A 13,446-nucleotide genomic window follows, 5' to 3' on the forward strand; every position below is an offset into this window, starting at 1 on the left:
ATCAGGTGTCTGCAGCGAATCAGGTGTTCGCTGTCGAATTTGTGTTGTCCGCAGCGAATCAGGTGTTCGCTGCCAAATTGTGTTGACCGCAGCGAATCAGGTGTTCGCTGCTGAATTTGTGTTGTCCGCAGCGAATCAGGTTTTCGCTGTCGAATTCTATTGTCCACAGCGAATCAGGTGTTCGCTACCAAATTTGTGTTGTTCGCAGCGAATCAGGTTTTCGCTGTCGAATTCTATTTTTTCCGCAGCGAATCAGGTGTTCGCTGTCGAATTTATGTTGTCCGCAGCAAATCAGGTTTTCGCTGCCGAATTTTATTGTCCGCAGCGAATCAGGTGTTTGCTGCCGAATTTGTGTTGTCCGCAGCGAATCAGGTATTCGTTGTCGAATTGTGTTGTCCGCAGCGAAGTAGTATTTGCTATAGAAAGTGTATTAGCTGCAGCGAATTAGCATTCACTGTCGAAATCGAGTTGCCTGCAGCGAATTAGCATTCGCTGCCAAAAGCGTGTTGGCTGTAGCGAAGTAACATTTGCTACTGAAATTGAGGTGCCTGCAGCGAAACAGTTTTTACTGCCGAATTATGCAGCCGGCAACGAACCAGTTTTCGCTGTTGAACTATACGGCCAGCAGTGAATCAGTTTTCACTGCTGAATTGTGTGGCCAATAGTGAATCAGTTTCATTGCCGATTTTCTACAATAGACCCCTCGAGCAGAAATGACTTAAATGCTTGTAACAATTTCATTGTATGTTGGTGTAAAATGTGAAACACTTGAATGTGAACATATGGACTCTTGAAATAAGTATGGTGATGAATGTGATTTAAGGATGCAAATGTACTGACTTGTGGCCATGAATGTCTTATGTGGTGTGGCCGGGATCAGACAATCACCAGGACAATTACAACCCGCAAGTGGAGCAGGTAGGTGGTTTCCACCTTTTTCTCGTATGATGTTTATATTTTGAAATGATTTACTTATGATGATATTTTATTAAATCCTTGTTGAATGATGAAACGATGAAGTGTTTGATTGAATTCTTAATGATTGTCAAAACGACTATGAAATGTCGATCGAGTTCTTGATGAATATTGAAACAATGACGAAAATGTTAATGTTCTAAAATGACCCATTTGAGGTGTATATATTATGGTGTTGTGATGAATATTAAACCGAATATGAGATGTTGATTGGGCTATTATGAATTTGGGCTGCTGATGAATGGTATTATGAGTATTACGAAGGATCTACTATTGTATTTTTATTGAATGTAATTGTGATGAATGGTTTGTATGAGTATGACCAAGGATCTACCATTATATTATATTGAATGTAATTATGACGAATGTATTACGAAAGATCTACCATTGTATTATACTGAATGTTAATTATCACGAACAGTTGTATGAGTATTACGAGGGATCTATTGTTGTATTGTATTGAACATTAATTATAATGAATGGTTGGATGAGTAATACGAAAGGTATTATTATGTTATACTGAATGCTAAACTGTTATGGAATGTTTGTTTGTGTATTACAAAGGATCTATTATCGTGTTACTGAATGTTAAACTATTACGGAACGCCTGTACGAGTACCACGAAGGGTCTGCTATTATGTTGTAGTGAATGTCAAATTGTTATGAATCGTTTGAATGAGCAAATCAAGGGATATTACCATGTTATAGTGATTTCACAAACCGCCTATGGAATGTTTGATTGGTTGATGATTAGCTTCGGCTAATGACATCCTAAGCGGATGACTGGGATGAGCAAATGATTAGTTATGACTAATGGCATCCAAAACGGATGACCGGGATGAACAAATAATTAGTTTCGACTAATGGCATCCGAATGGATGACCGGGATAAATGATTGATTAGCTCCGACTAATGGCATCCAAAGTGAATGACCAGGATGAACAAATGATTAGCTTCGGCTAATGGCATCCAAATAGATGACCGGGATAAATGATTGATTAACTCTGGCTAATGGCTTCCAAAATGGATGACCAGGATGAACAAATAATTAGCTTCGGCTAATGGCATCCGAATGGATGACTGGGACAAATGATTGATTAGCTACGGCTAATGGCATCCGAATGGATGACCGGGATAAATGATTGATTAGCTTTGACTAATGGCATCCAAAGCGGATAACCAGGATGAACAAATGATTAGCTTTGGCTAATGGCATCCGAATGGATGACCAGGACAAGTGATTGATTAGCTTCGGCAAATGGCTTCCTAAGTGGATGGCCGAGATGAACAAATAATTAGCTTCAGCTAATGGCATCCAAAATGGATGGGCGGGATGAAAAAAAATAAGTAGCTTCAGCTAATGGCACCCTAAGTGGATGACTAGGATGACTAAATTATTAGCTTCGGTAAATGGCATCCTAACTGGATAATCGGGATGAATAAATGACTAGCTTCGGCTAATAACATCCTAAGTGGATGACCGGGATGAACAAATGATTAGCTACGGCTAATGGCACCCTAAGTGATGACCAGGATGAATAAACAATTGACTTCGGCTAATGGCATCCTAAGAGGATAATCAGATTTGAGTGTTATGAGTTAGTTTTAAGAACTGATACGTTCATGTTTACTACGTTTTGTATATTCTAAGTATATGAAAGAACTACAGTTGTTATGCTTTAAACAGAGAATAACATTAGTTCGGCTAACGGTATCCGAGATGAATGATCAAGTTTAAGTATTATAATTAGCCTCGATAATTGATGAATTATTAACGGTGGTATTTACATAAGTAAGGAGAAATGAAAGAATTATGCTCTTTTGGTCCATGAAAGAAATGTAATTTTAATATTGCTTTATTATGTTTTCTTAAATTGCCTATAATGCTTGAAATTACCTTTGTGTTGTAACAGGAACACCATACCAACATGGTGTGTAAGGAAATTCATTTCGCGGCTCACGTTTTGAAAAGAACTATATATTCGCATGTTATGGGTGATATGAGTTCTACATGAACGTACGTGTTAATCACTCAATTAGTCATCTGACCCCTTTTAGTAAAGACTAGTAATGAAAAATTAAAATGGAACACAAAAGGTGAATGTACAAACAAGTTGATATGACGTGTATGAATATACATATAAGGTATTCATCTAATGAGGATGTCGTGTTGTGAAATTGCATGAGGTCAGGATAATGAAAGTGCTAGTTGTGTAACTTGTTATTTGACATTCTTGTATGAACTCGTGATGATAACGAGATTAGAACAAGAATGTGAGTTTATGAGTATGTCGATATGATGTAATGTAAACCTATGAGTATAGAAATATAATATTATGGGCATGTGTATTGAGAATTCGTTCTATGAAAATGTTGATTTACGTTATCCTACATAGATTGTGCCTTGTTAATAAACAGAATGCAATGATAAATCTGAAGAATGATATGGTGAAAAAACATCCAGAAACCGGACGATTAAAAAAAAAATCCAGCAATTTTGGCCTTAAAAAAGTCGGGTCGTTACAATGAGCGAATTAGGATCAGTTTTCTTCATAGTAATTGTAGTTTTGGATGTTTACTAACTAAGAAAATTGGTCTTACTCAATTTGAAGCTATAGAACTCCAGTTATGGGTCACCAACCGAGACTGGGTCAAGACAGACCCTAGAGGACAGTAGGTCTGATTTGCTGACGAATAATTTCGAGTGTCTTGGGGGTAGAATTGGGTTCTCCTCCCTTCATGGGACTTGTAGCCCCGTGTCATATCTTTCCAACGAGACCAACCTCACTTGAAACGGAGTCCTAGAACTTCGAATATAGTCAAAAATCTGAGGAGAGATCGAAATGCGACCTCTGCTAGCAGATTCGGAAAGTCGCTAAAGCGACTATTTAGACACGTTAAGGGTGAAAATTGGGTTCTTTTGCTTCGGGAAACATGTGATATTATATTTAGCTTCTAAAAGAAATGAGTCATGTTCGGAATGGAAATTTGTAATGATAACTATGGTCGGACAAATAATGATGATATTAATGGGTGAAATTGGTATCAGCTAGCATACATTTAGTGTATGTTAGGATCCCGGGTAAGGGGATCACCATGCATCGATGCCTATGGGGCATGGACTAGCATACGTTTAGTGTATGTTAGGATCCCGGGTAAGGGGATCACCATGCATCGATGCCTATGGGGCATGGACTAGCATATATTTAGTGTATGTTAGGGCCCCGAGTAAGGGGATCGCTACGTATCGACTCCTACGAGGTAATGATGATACCGGTGAAATTGGTATCGACAATGTGTTAGGCGGAAACAGTTGTGGTTGATCTTATGGAATCCTGAATGGGAGTTGAAAATGGAAGATGAAACGGTTTTAGTAGTTGAATGATAAAGAGTTTTAATTGTTGGATATTTGTGTTACTATACTTATTGTGATATTCATGTTTCAATAATATGTATTTTGTTTCAAGACCATCGCATACACGACAAGAGTAGATCCTAGCTTTTGTTCACTTTTTGTTATCTAGTTCTAGGGAGTATATCCTTGTATTTTGAAATATTAAAACATTTATATAACTTAATTTGCATAATTGATGTTTAAACTTGAATAGATGAACTTAACTCTAAAATTCATATAATCATGTTCCATGTATGCGTGTTTGTCTCATTTATTTCTCTATAATGACATTTGTTGTTCAATGTATGTTATAAATATTATGGTTGTGATGATGTTTGTGGGGTTGAAACCCAAAACGATTGGGTCGTGATTGAGTTATAAGATGTGAGATATTAGAAGTGTAAACATGGTATATGTCGATAACTTGGGACCTCTCGGTATAGGGGAGATTGCCGAAATTTCGGTGGAAATTTCGATAGATTTTTATATGAGAACTGTATAAAAAAAATTACTTGTATTTTTACATACCAAATACTAGGAAAGTAACTATAATCGCATAAGAAAGTGTGGGGCGTTACAGTCTCTTTTGAGCACCCATTTTATCAACATGCATAATAACTAGTAACTTAGTTCATGAAGTTATGACCCTTATGGAAAATCTCTACATGTTTTTAGAGTGTCACTTATCGGTTCAAATCGCTTACTTGATTATAAAGGGTTTTTAAAAGCATGTAATGCAGGCTATGGTTCATGGCTATGAAAGAAAGGGAAATTCATAGGCTTAAAATGTGTTTGAGGTTTTCAAAGACCTAGGATCACCATCAACTAATCACTTCACTCTCTTTCTTTTGTTATCTTTGTAAAAGAAATGACATATAACCATGCCATATATTTCATCAATAAGTCCTGTTTCCTAAAATTGGACAGGAAATAACCATGCCATTCTTTTCAACATGAATTTTCACCTCATTCAATCAATGGTTCAAAAGGTCTCGTTCTTATCAATTATTGGCATATAACCATGTCATTCCTTTCATTGTCAATCTCAAACTTAAAGAGAATACTAAAGCTCATTGTCCATCATTTATCTTATGATACTCCATATTTTTTGTTGTCTTACATTTCAATTCAAAGGAAGGGTCAAGGTTCATTGTCAATCATTAGCCTCATCATTTCCTCATTTTTCTTTCACTATCTTTTTAAAAGAATAGCATATAAACATGCCACACATTCTATTTTCACCTAAAAAATCAATATTCTCTTAATATAGGCCATAAAGCAACTCTAACTTTTTCTTTGATGGATAATCTTTCTAATCATTTGAAGACACATGATGCTTTATCACAGATATCAAAAGACATATTCATAGTTCAGTATTTTCTTCTTTCTTTTTTCTTTTATTTTTTTTATTTTTTTAGTTTTTTACTCTTGACCTCGGTATCAACTTTTGGCATTTGTTGTGTCTTTCCTCAATTAAAATCTCTCTTGTCCCTCCTACACATGATATGCATTTTCCTACCTTTAACCTTTTCATGGAATTCCATCATCAAAACTTGATTTTCCTTCAAGTGCGAGCAATTTCTACTTTTGGCTTTCTCAAAGTTTTCCTGGATGCCCCCCTTCCCCCCGCGCGCCCAAGTCTTTACAAAAGTGTTGCACGGTCATTTCATAACTAGTACATTTGTTACACAAAATACATAATATCTAAAACATGTGGATACATAGTTCATTTCAAAACATGTGGACCTGTGGGATGAGATTCCTACTCACCTTGATTGTGTGATGTCTCTGTTACAAAGCAAAATAGATACAAGAATTATAAATAATTTAAACATGATAATAAACAACTAGAAGAATGTTATTATTAGGGGTGATCATTTTCGATTTGGTTCGGTTCGGTTTTTATCAAAAAAATATAACCAAACCGGTTTTTTTTCAAAAAAAACCGCAAACCAAAACCGGTTCAAACCGACTGGTTTTGGTTCGGTTAGGTTATTTTAGAACAAAAACTAGTTTTTTCAGTTTGGCTTGGGTTTTTCTTTCGGTTTGGGTTCGGTTTGATTTTTTCAGTTTCAGACTTATAAAACTGAAACCAAACCGAACCGGTTGATTTTTTAAATCGTTTTTTTTCACGGGTTGGGTTTTTCAGTTATTTTTTCCGGTTTTCTCGATTTAATCGATTTTTCAGTTTTTTTAATCAACCCTAGTTATAGTTACTTTTCATTATCAATCTACGAGGGTACGTTCCTTCTTTGACATAAAAATATCAAAATAATCTAAAAATACTAAAAAACATATTAATTTGAAGAAAAAAAATATAAACAAAATTTAAATTTTTTAAAAAATACTTTTAGACTCAAACAAACAGCACAAAAGATGGTTACCATTTGGGCCACATGGCCTAAACAACAAAATATTATTATTATTATTATTATTATCTTCTGTTCACCATAGAATGCTAGTTTTTTTTTTTAAAAAAAAAAGTAGCTTGGTAGAAAGAAAAAAGGGGAGAAATAACACAATTTAAAATTTATTTAGAAAAATAACATAATTTAACAAATAACATTTGTAACTCTTAAAAAAAAATTGTTGAGGTAGTTTTAAAAGCTATTTTGAATTTTGAATTTAAAAAATAAATCAAACTCTATTATTCTTATTCAAACTCTACAAATGTTGACAAGCAACAAATAAACACTTCTCTTGAAGGAGCCGCAGATAAACTTTACACAGAATTACATCAAATACACTTTAAGCTCAGATGTTCATGTTGACATAAATCCCAACAACTCTTAACGAGTTCTGCATTTACCTTTGTTTATTATACACCCAGACCATCTAGGGGTCGTCATCATAGGGAACATCCACAGCAAGATATGATGGAAGAATGAAGATCGGCCTTCCATTACGGTGGAATTCAGCAACCATTGAAGCGTGATTTGGCTGATAGTCCCAGTTATTACCAGTCAAGTCCAAACGCTCAAGACTACCTAAGTAATAACAAGTTTGATATAGGTTAGGATTCAAGTGTTCACATGAAATCACGGGCCATGAGCACCATGCCCAAGAGTAGTCATTTCATTTTGAACTACTGCCACCTTCCATGGAAACTTGTAAGCACTTGAAATTTGGCTAACTTTATTGTATATATCATAATACCTTAATTTTCCCAACAGAAAATGACGAGATTTCAAATGTAAAATGTGTTACCAATGTTATACCAACAAAAGAAACAAGTGGAAGTCAGCAGCCAATATTAATAAATAAAAAATCATTCAAGTAGACAGATACCTTTAGATAACTTCAGAGCAGAGCATATAACTGTTAAAGATTCTAAAGGCATGAGATTGTATGCTGTGTTGATGGCAATAATGTTTGGAGCCAATGACATGAGCTTTGCCAAAAATCTTGCAGTTTCAAACCCACCACGGTTTTTGCTGTACCAACTAAGTCATTAGTTGATCCATACTGTTGGCAAGAGCCATAATATCAGTTAAGAAAATAAAGAAATAATTTCAAACCTTATATTGATATCAACAAGCTTCAATTCTGCCATCAATCCTTTCTCTAGTTCCTGAAAGCCAAGCGAACCCAGTCCAACGCCTCCAACATTAAGTGTTTTAATAGATGTGCCCAAAATTTTTTGCAGAGGTCCTGCTACATCACTGGTTTACAGTAATTACAAAGTTAATGCAACTCAAGAACAAAACATAACAATAAATTGTTACTTCTATACCAGAGCCAAACAGACAAACCTGCCAAGGCCATTATCTGCAAGTGAGAGAGAGTTTAGTGGTCTTTTCAAGTTTGAAAGGCTATCTAAAAGTTCAGTTGCTCCACTGCAGGAAAGCTCACAATTCTCTAAATACAACTCAGCCAAGGGAGAGCATCTATCAGTAGCCTCGATAATATAAGGAATTAAGCATCTGCAAAGTTCAACTGCAGCTTTGAGACTTTTGCCTACTACATTGAAAGTGGATGTGACAAATGAAAATTCATCTAACCTGATGCCATCATCCTCAATGGGATTGTCACTTATATCCAGGATCTCCAAGTTCGGCATGGAAACAAGTGCACATCTAAGACTCTCCACGTCATCCTTGCGAAGATCATTTCCCCTTAAACCAGACAATAATTCTATTAATAAAGTAAAAAACTGTCTGAAAACCAAAAGGCAGTCATACAATCTTATTAATCATCAGAGTGCTATGCCCTAAATTGAATGAAGGAGAGAAAAAATAACAGTTGACCTGGTTATGCCAAAATTGGGATAGCTTGGTTTAAGATATTGTTCAAGAACATGAGAAACAGCAGATCATATCACCTTATATTGAGTACACGTAATGATTGCAAAGACTTTCCTATTCCTAATGATAATGGAACTTTGCATTTTGATTTCCCATTGAGATTACCAAGCCATCCTGCTATCTGTAATGTTATTTCAAAATATCAATCTTTTGCAATTATAGATGGATTTGAAATGTATGATAGATCTAATAGAAATGCATTACTCACATTGTTGTCAGAAAGGTCAAGGATGGATAGGCTAGAGGAAGCATCAAGAAGAACGCTTAAAAGCATCCATGCAAAATTCCCGTCTAGATGGTTGTCATGTAATTTCAAAGAACACAAAGACCTGAGAACAGATACATTTACAAGTAAGGGCATGTATCATTGAAGTAAACAGAGGAAGCTTCCCAGGAGAACAAACTACATTCATACACGAGAGCCGAGCCATCGAGATTTGTAAATAGGTTAATGTAAATATGTAATACGAGTAACCATAATTTTCTGCTTTTATTCTCTATGCAAGTCCAGGGACGAGCTGTAAGGGGCTGTTTCAACAGAAAAAAATTCCAGAATACATTCCAGAAAAATAAAAATCACACTAGAAGTGATACTGTGCGCATTGATTGGATATTGAAATACACCCAAGAAACTGACAACAGGAACCAAAATACGACAAATAATATTTGACAATATGGCAGCTGAGTTACAGCTAAGAGGTCAAGACTTCCTGGGGACTTGTCCAGTATATTTACCCTCTAAGTACAGACATGCTGATAACTCAACACAGCCCATTAGATTTGACAGTTTATGAGCATCTCACCAACCTCAAGAAATCAGAGAGAAAAACATACAGTAAGAAGCTGATCAAGAACAAAGCATAGGTTGAGAAGAATGGATATACCTGCCTGATGAAAGGAATGATACAAATCCAGGAGGTAAGGAAACTGGATTAATTTCAAGAAAGCTGGATGTGTTGATTGAGAAGTGCTGTATTCCATGTGTGTGTGTATTAACCACATTTAAAGAACCGCATATTGCACTGACAAAAGTTGGTGAAAGCTTGCAGTAAATGAACTCTAGTGATGTCAACGTTTCACTGTTTTGGATCAACAGTTTGCATAATCCATCAACCTATTGATACAATAATCAAAATTCAGCATTTTTCATTGAATTTGGACACAGGGTAACACAAATAAACATTAGTCTGAGGAGCTTGACTACATTATGATAAGGAGAATTTCCCATTTTCAAGCATAGGTTACATGAATTTGATATTTAATTACATGGTCTCACAGAACGACTGAATTATTATTATCCAAGTAAAAAATAGCAGCATTCAAGTGCTTCTAGATGTACCAAGAAAGTCACGTCAACAGGATCTAGAGTATTTGGTTGGCTGCACAGGTTGGTGATTACATTTTCTTAGAGAAATAATTTATCCTTGACACAAATTGATCACTAGTAATGTATATCCTTTTAACATTAGGGTCAGAGAAAATTGGATTACTTTTTCTTCTCGCAAGGAGCATCTTATCACCTCTTCGGAAACTATTATAAGTTAGTACACACAAATTACTTTCATTTCCTATGGTGGCAGAGCAGTATTTGGAATGAGTGTATTTATAGCATTTCCAAAGGCAGGGTAAAGAATCTAGGCTGGACAGGCTCATATTCGTCCCTGGTTGACTTGTATAAGGTAATGATTTTATCTATATTTCTCAAAGTGGTTCAATTCTTTCCTTTTAAATTCCATATTATGGTGTAAAACAACAGATACATAACTTGCAAATTTGTCGAAAATTTGTAGCATGTATGGCAAGAGCAGTACTATTTGTTAAGTTGTCAAGTGCTATGCTTGTTTACATTTTTTTCTCTTTGTAGTGCCTTTTCGGTGTTTTGTGGATATAAACTGATTACAATTATAGCTGAAGTTATTGGTCTTGCACTCTCTCTCAAAAATAACAAGAATTCTTAGCTACTTATAATATCCTAATGCACATATAAAAAGGAAGCAAGCATACATGTTTCTCAGATCTGATCCACCGCACTATCAAACTTTGCAAGTTGCTCTTCCTTAATAATACCTGTTTCAAAATAGTTATTAGCATCTTGGTATTTATCAGTCTGTCCAGAAGCATTGTCTTGAGAAAGATTAACGATGTGAGACGTGGCTTTTAATGCAGATCATAGAAACAGGTTAATATAATAAAATTTCTTCCTAACATGCCTAAGATTGCTTCTTGACAGAAAAATATGAAACAATAATGATACTAGGGGTTGAATCTTCTCTCCCTCCTGCAACTTCAGCCCAGAGGAGGTAAGCAAATGTTATCATTATATTGAACCTCAGGTTGCTTGTACTATTCTTAGTTAATTTCTAGGGAAACCCTCAAAACATGACAAATCTAAAGATGAGATGATCTGGTATGAAAACATGCCTAGGAAAGCTTTGACAAAATGAATAAACAAAAACTCCTTCCATGATTGTCAGGACAATGGTAAGAACTTCTCAAGCCCATAGTATCACTTTTAAAAAGAATTCTATCTACACAACCCAACTTTCAGGTTTTCAGCATATATGAAGGCCAGCAAAAACCAAAACACACTCCAGCCAAAATGAATCCATTCAAAATAATAATAACAACAATAATAGACATAGAGACTCTAGAAACAAATTCAAAGTTGTTGATGGTTTTATTCTACTAAAGGGATAAGAACATACACAAGTTTCTGCAACACAGAACACATTTTGAAGTCTCAAACAGCTGCACAGAGAAAACAATATAAATGAACCTAAACCATGTTAGTATAACTAAATTGTTTTAAACATAATGGACATATTAAAGAGACTCCACAATACATGTTACATTGGATGAGTAAAATCTATTTGGTTTCACATTGAACGGTCACTTGCATGAAAGCCTTGATGATGGAATAAGCATATTGTCAAAAATCAAACGAAGAAACAAGCTTTTCTGCATAATGGCAGATTTGAATAGATGTTCACTAAGCAACTCGGTTTCCTCCAGAAATTAAAGAGGCTAGGCATAAGCTCTCCTAATACAAAGAATTGGCAATACATGTTACCTAGCATAGTGCCCGAATTGTTGGCAGTGGTATGATAATTTAGAATAATTTGGATGATTTACATGTCCCTCGCAACCAATACATTTCAGCATACCATCTGCAAGGAACATAACAGCATTTGATGAAACAAATTCCTCAACTTAACAAAGCTAGAAGCACATGCAAATACATTAAAAACAAAAAAATCACAGATGTGTTTCTGAAATGCACTTTCTTGATTAGTTGTCTCATCTTTTTCTTCTTCTTCTTTTTTTTTTTTTTTTGCGTGAAATAACATGATTCATTACCTGAAACATTCATCTCACCGATGCATCCATCAAAAGAGGGGAGCAAAGCTAACTCTGCTGCTTCATCAAGGCAACTGTTTATCCGGTTAATACAAGAAGAATAAGAAGAAGAAGAATCCAAATACAAGCAAAATATATATATAGAATAGGTAGCAATACTTCTGCAAATGTGTTTGCCAGTATATCCGTCGCCAGTCAAGTTGTGTTTCAGAAGGGTGAAAAGGGTCAGGCCAGCGCAACTTAAACAGCGCCTTCCATGCCGAATCAAAGTTTCCATTTCTGTTGTAAGAAAACACCAGTGAACTGTTAGAGGGGGCAACGAGAGGAAAAACCCAAATAAAAAGAAATTCTGACGACCTCCCACGCTTTCTCCCACCATCGTTCAAAGGAGCCTCGTAATCATTGCAGTCCTTAAAAGGCCTGCTCCACCCAAATAAAAATCAAATCAAACAAAACATGTCTTCCCTTTTTTCATAAGCATTGTTCTGCACCGCACCCACTTACTTACATATCTGTTTCTAATTTGTGCAAAGCCAGCGGGGGTAATTTTGTCAACAAACGATTAAATAAATGAGACGGGAGGTCATATATGTCCGGTCGAACATCATCATCTCCGGCGGCTGCTGTTTTATATATATATATATATATATATATATATATATATATATATATATATAAAAGAAATCAACAATTTTGCAAGATCAAAAAATTCAAAATTGAAATCGTGAAGAAGAAATTACCGTGCACTACTTCTCTTTTGATCGCTTCGATGACTAGAGATATTAGAGAAGGAACTTTTCTTGCCATTCCTATTCCTAGTTTTGTAATCTTAAAACCAACTGGATCAGCTCTTGATGGAACCAGCGCGGCGTTTATCTATGGTATAGCTACTCACCAGGCCAGTCAAGTATAAGAGACGACCAGTCTCCTATTCCTTTGCTCCTTTGTTTTCAGCTTACGACGTCGTGTTGTTGTACAAGACTTCTTTAATTTTCAATTTCATACCAATTATTTTTTTTTTTTTAATCCGGGGTGTACGGGCCAGCTTACGCGCATCACAACTAACTTCCGAGTCCACTGAATATCCTTTAAGCCCAGTAAACATGTAAGGCACCGCAGGGTGACAGGCATGCACAGTGAAGCTTAAATCCTGGTGCACAATGAGGCATGTTTTCATACCACATCATTTCATACCGAATATTTATTTTCTTTTTCAAGAGTAAATATTTCTGGTTTGGTTTTTTTTTTTAAATAAAATAACTAAATTAATTTATTTTTTTTAGAATTAAAATAGAAATGATTCAAACCAATTATTTTGGTTCGGTTGGTTACGTTAATTGATGTGAAAAACCTACATAAATTTATTTGAGCTTTTGTGATTAATTTGCAAATCGACATTGTTGCATACTTTAAAGA

The 13,446-nt window shown here is 35.4% G+C and overlaps 1 protein-coding gene across 5 annotated transcripts; it reads right to left on the reverse strand.

Moving 5' to 3' along the window:
• Positions 1-7,002: 7,002 nt before the first annotated feature.
• Positions 7,003-12,956, reverse strand: LOC7455705 (uncharacterized). Of its 5 annotated transcripts, none has more exons than XM_024585767.2 (16): positions 12,771-12,956; positions 12,539-12,650; positions 12,388-12,450; positions 12,190-12,309; positions 12,031-12,104; positions 11,744-11,840; positions 11,379-11,421; positions 10,678-10,740; positions 9,558-9,787; positions 8,882-9,002; positions 8,691-8,794; positions 8,371-8,484; positions 8,122-8,292; positions 7,888-8,031; positions 7,658-7,812; positions 7,003-7,356 (listed from the first exon to the last, which is right to left on the reverse strand). In XM_024585767.2, exons 1-16 carry the CDS (start codon positions 12,835-12,837, stop codon positions 7,205-7,207), a joined length of 1,830 nt encoding a protein of 609 aa, XP_024441535.1. In that variant the 5' UTR covers positions 12,838-12,956; the 3' UTR covers positions 7,003-7,204. The 5 variants fall into 5 exon arrangements, with proteins under 5 accessions (XP_024441535.1, XP_024441534.1, XP_052303166.1 ...); XM_024585766.2 differs by having other exon boundaries at positions 12,539-12,653; positions 12,771-12,955; XM_052447206.1 differs by having other exon boundaries at positions 7,658-7,803; positions 12,771-12,952.
• Between the last annotated feature and the right edge of the window lie 490 nt (positions 12,957-13,446).

This window comes from Populus trichocarpa, chromosome 14 (assembly GCF_000002775.5).
Source record: "Populus trichocarpa isolate Nisqually-1 chromosome 14, P.trichocarpa_v4.1, whole genome shotgun sequence".
In the NCBI taxonomy this organism is placed as follows: Eukaryota; Viridiplantae; Streptophyta; class Magnoliopsida; order Malpighiales; family Salicaceae; genus Populus; species Populus trichocarpa.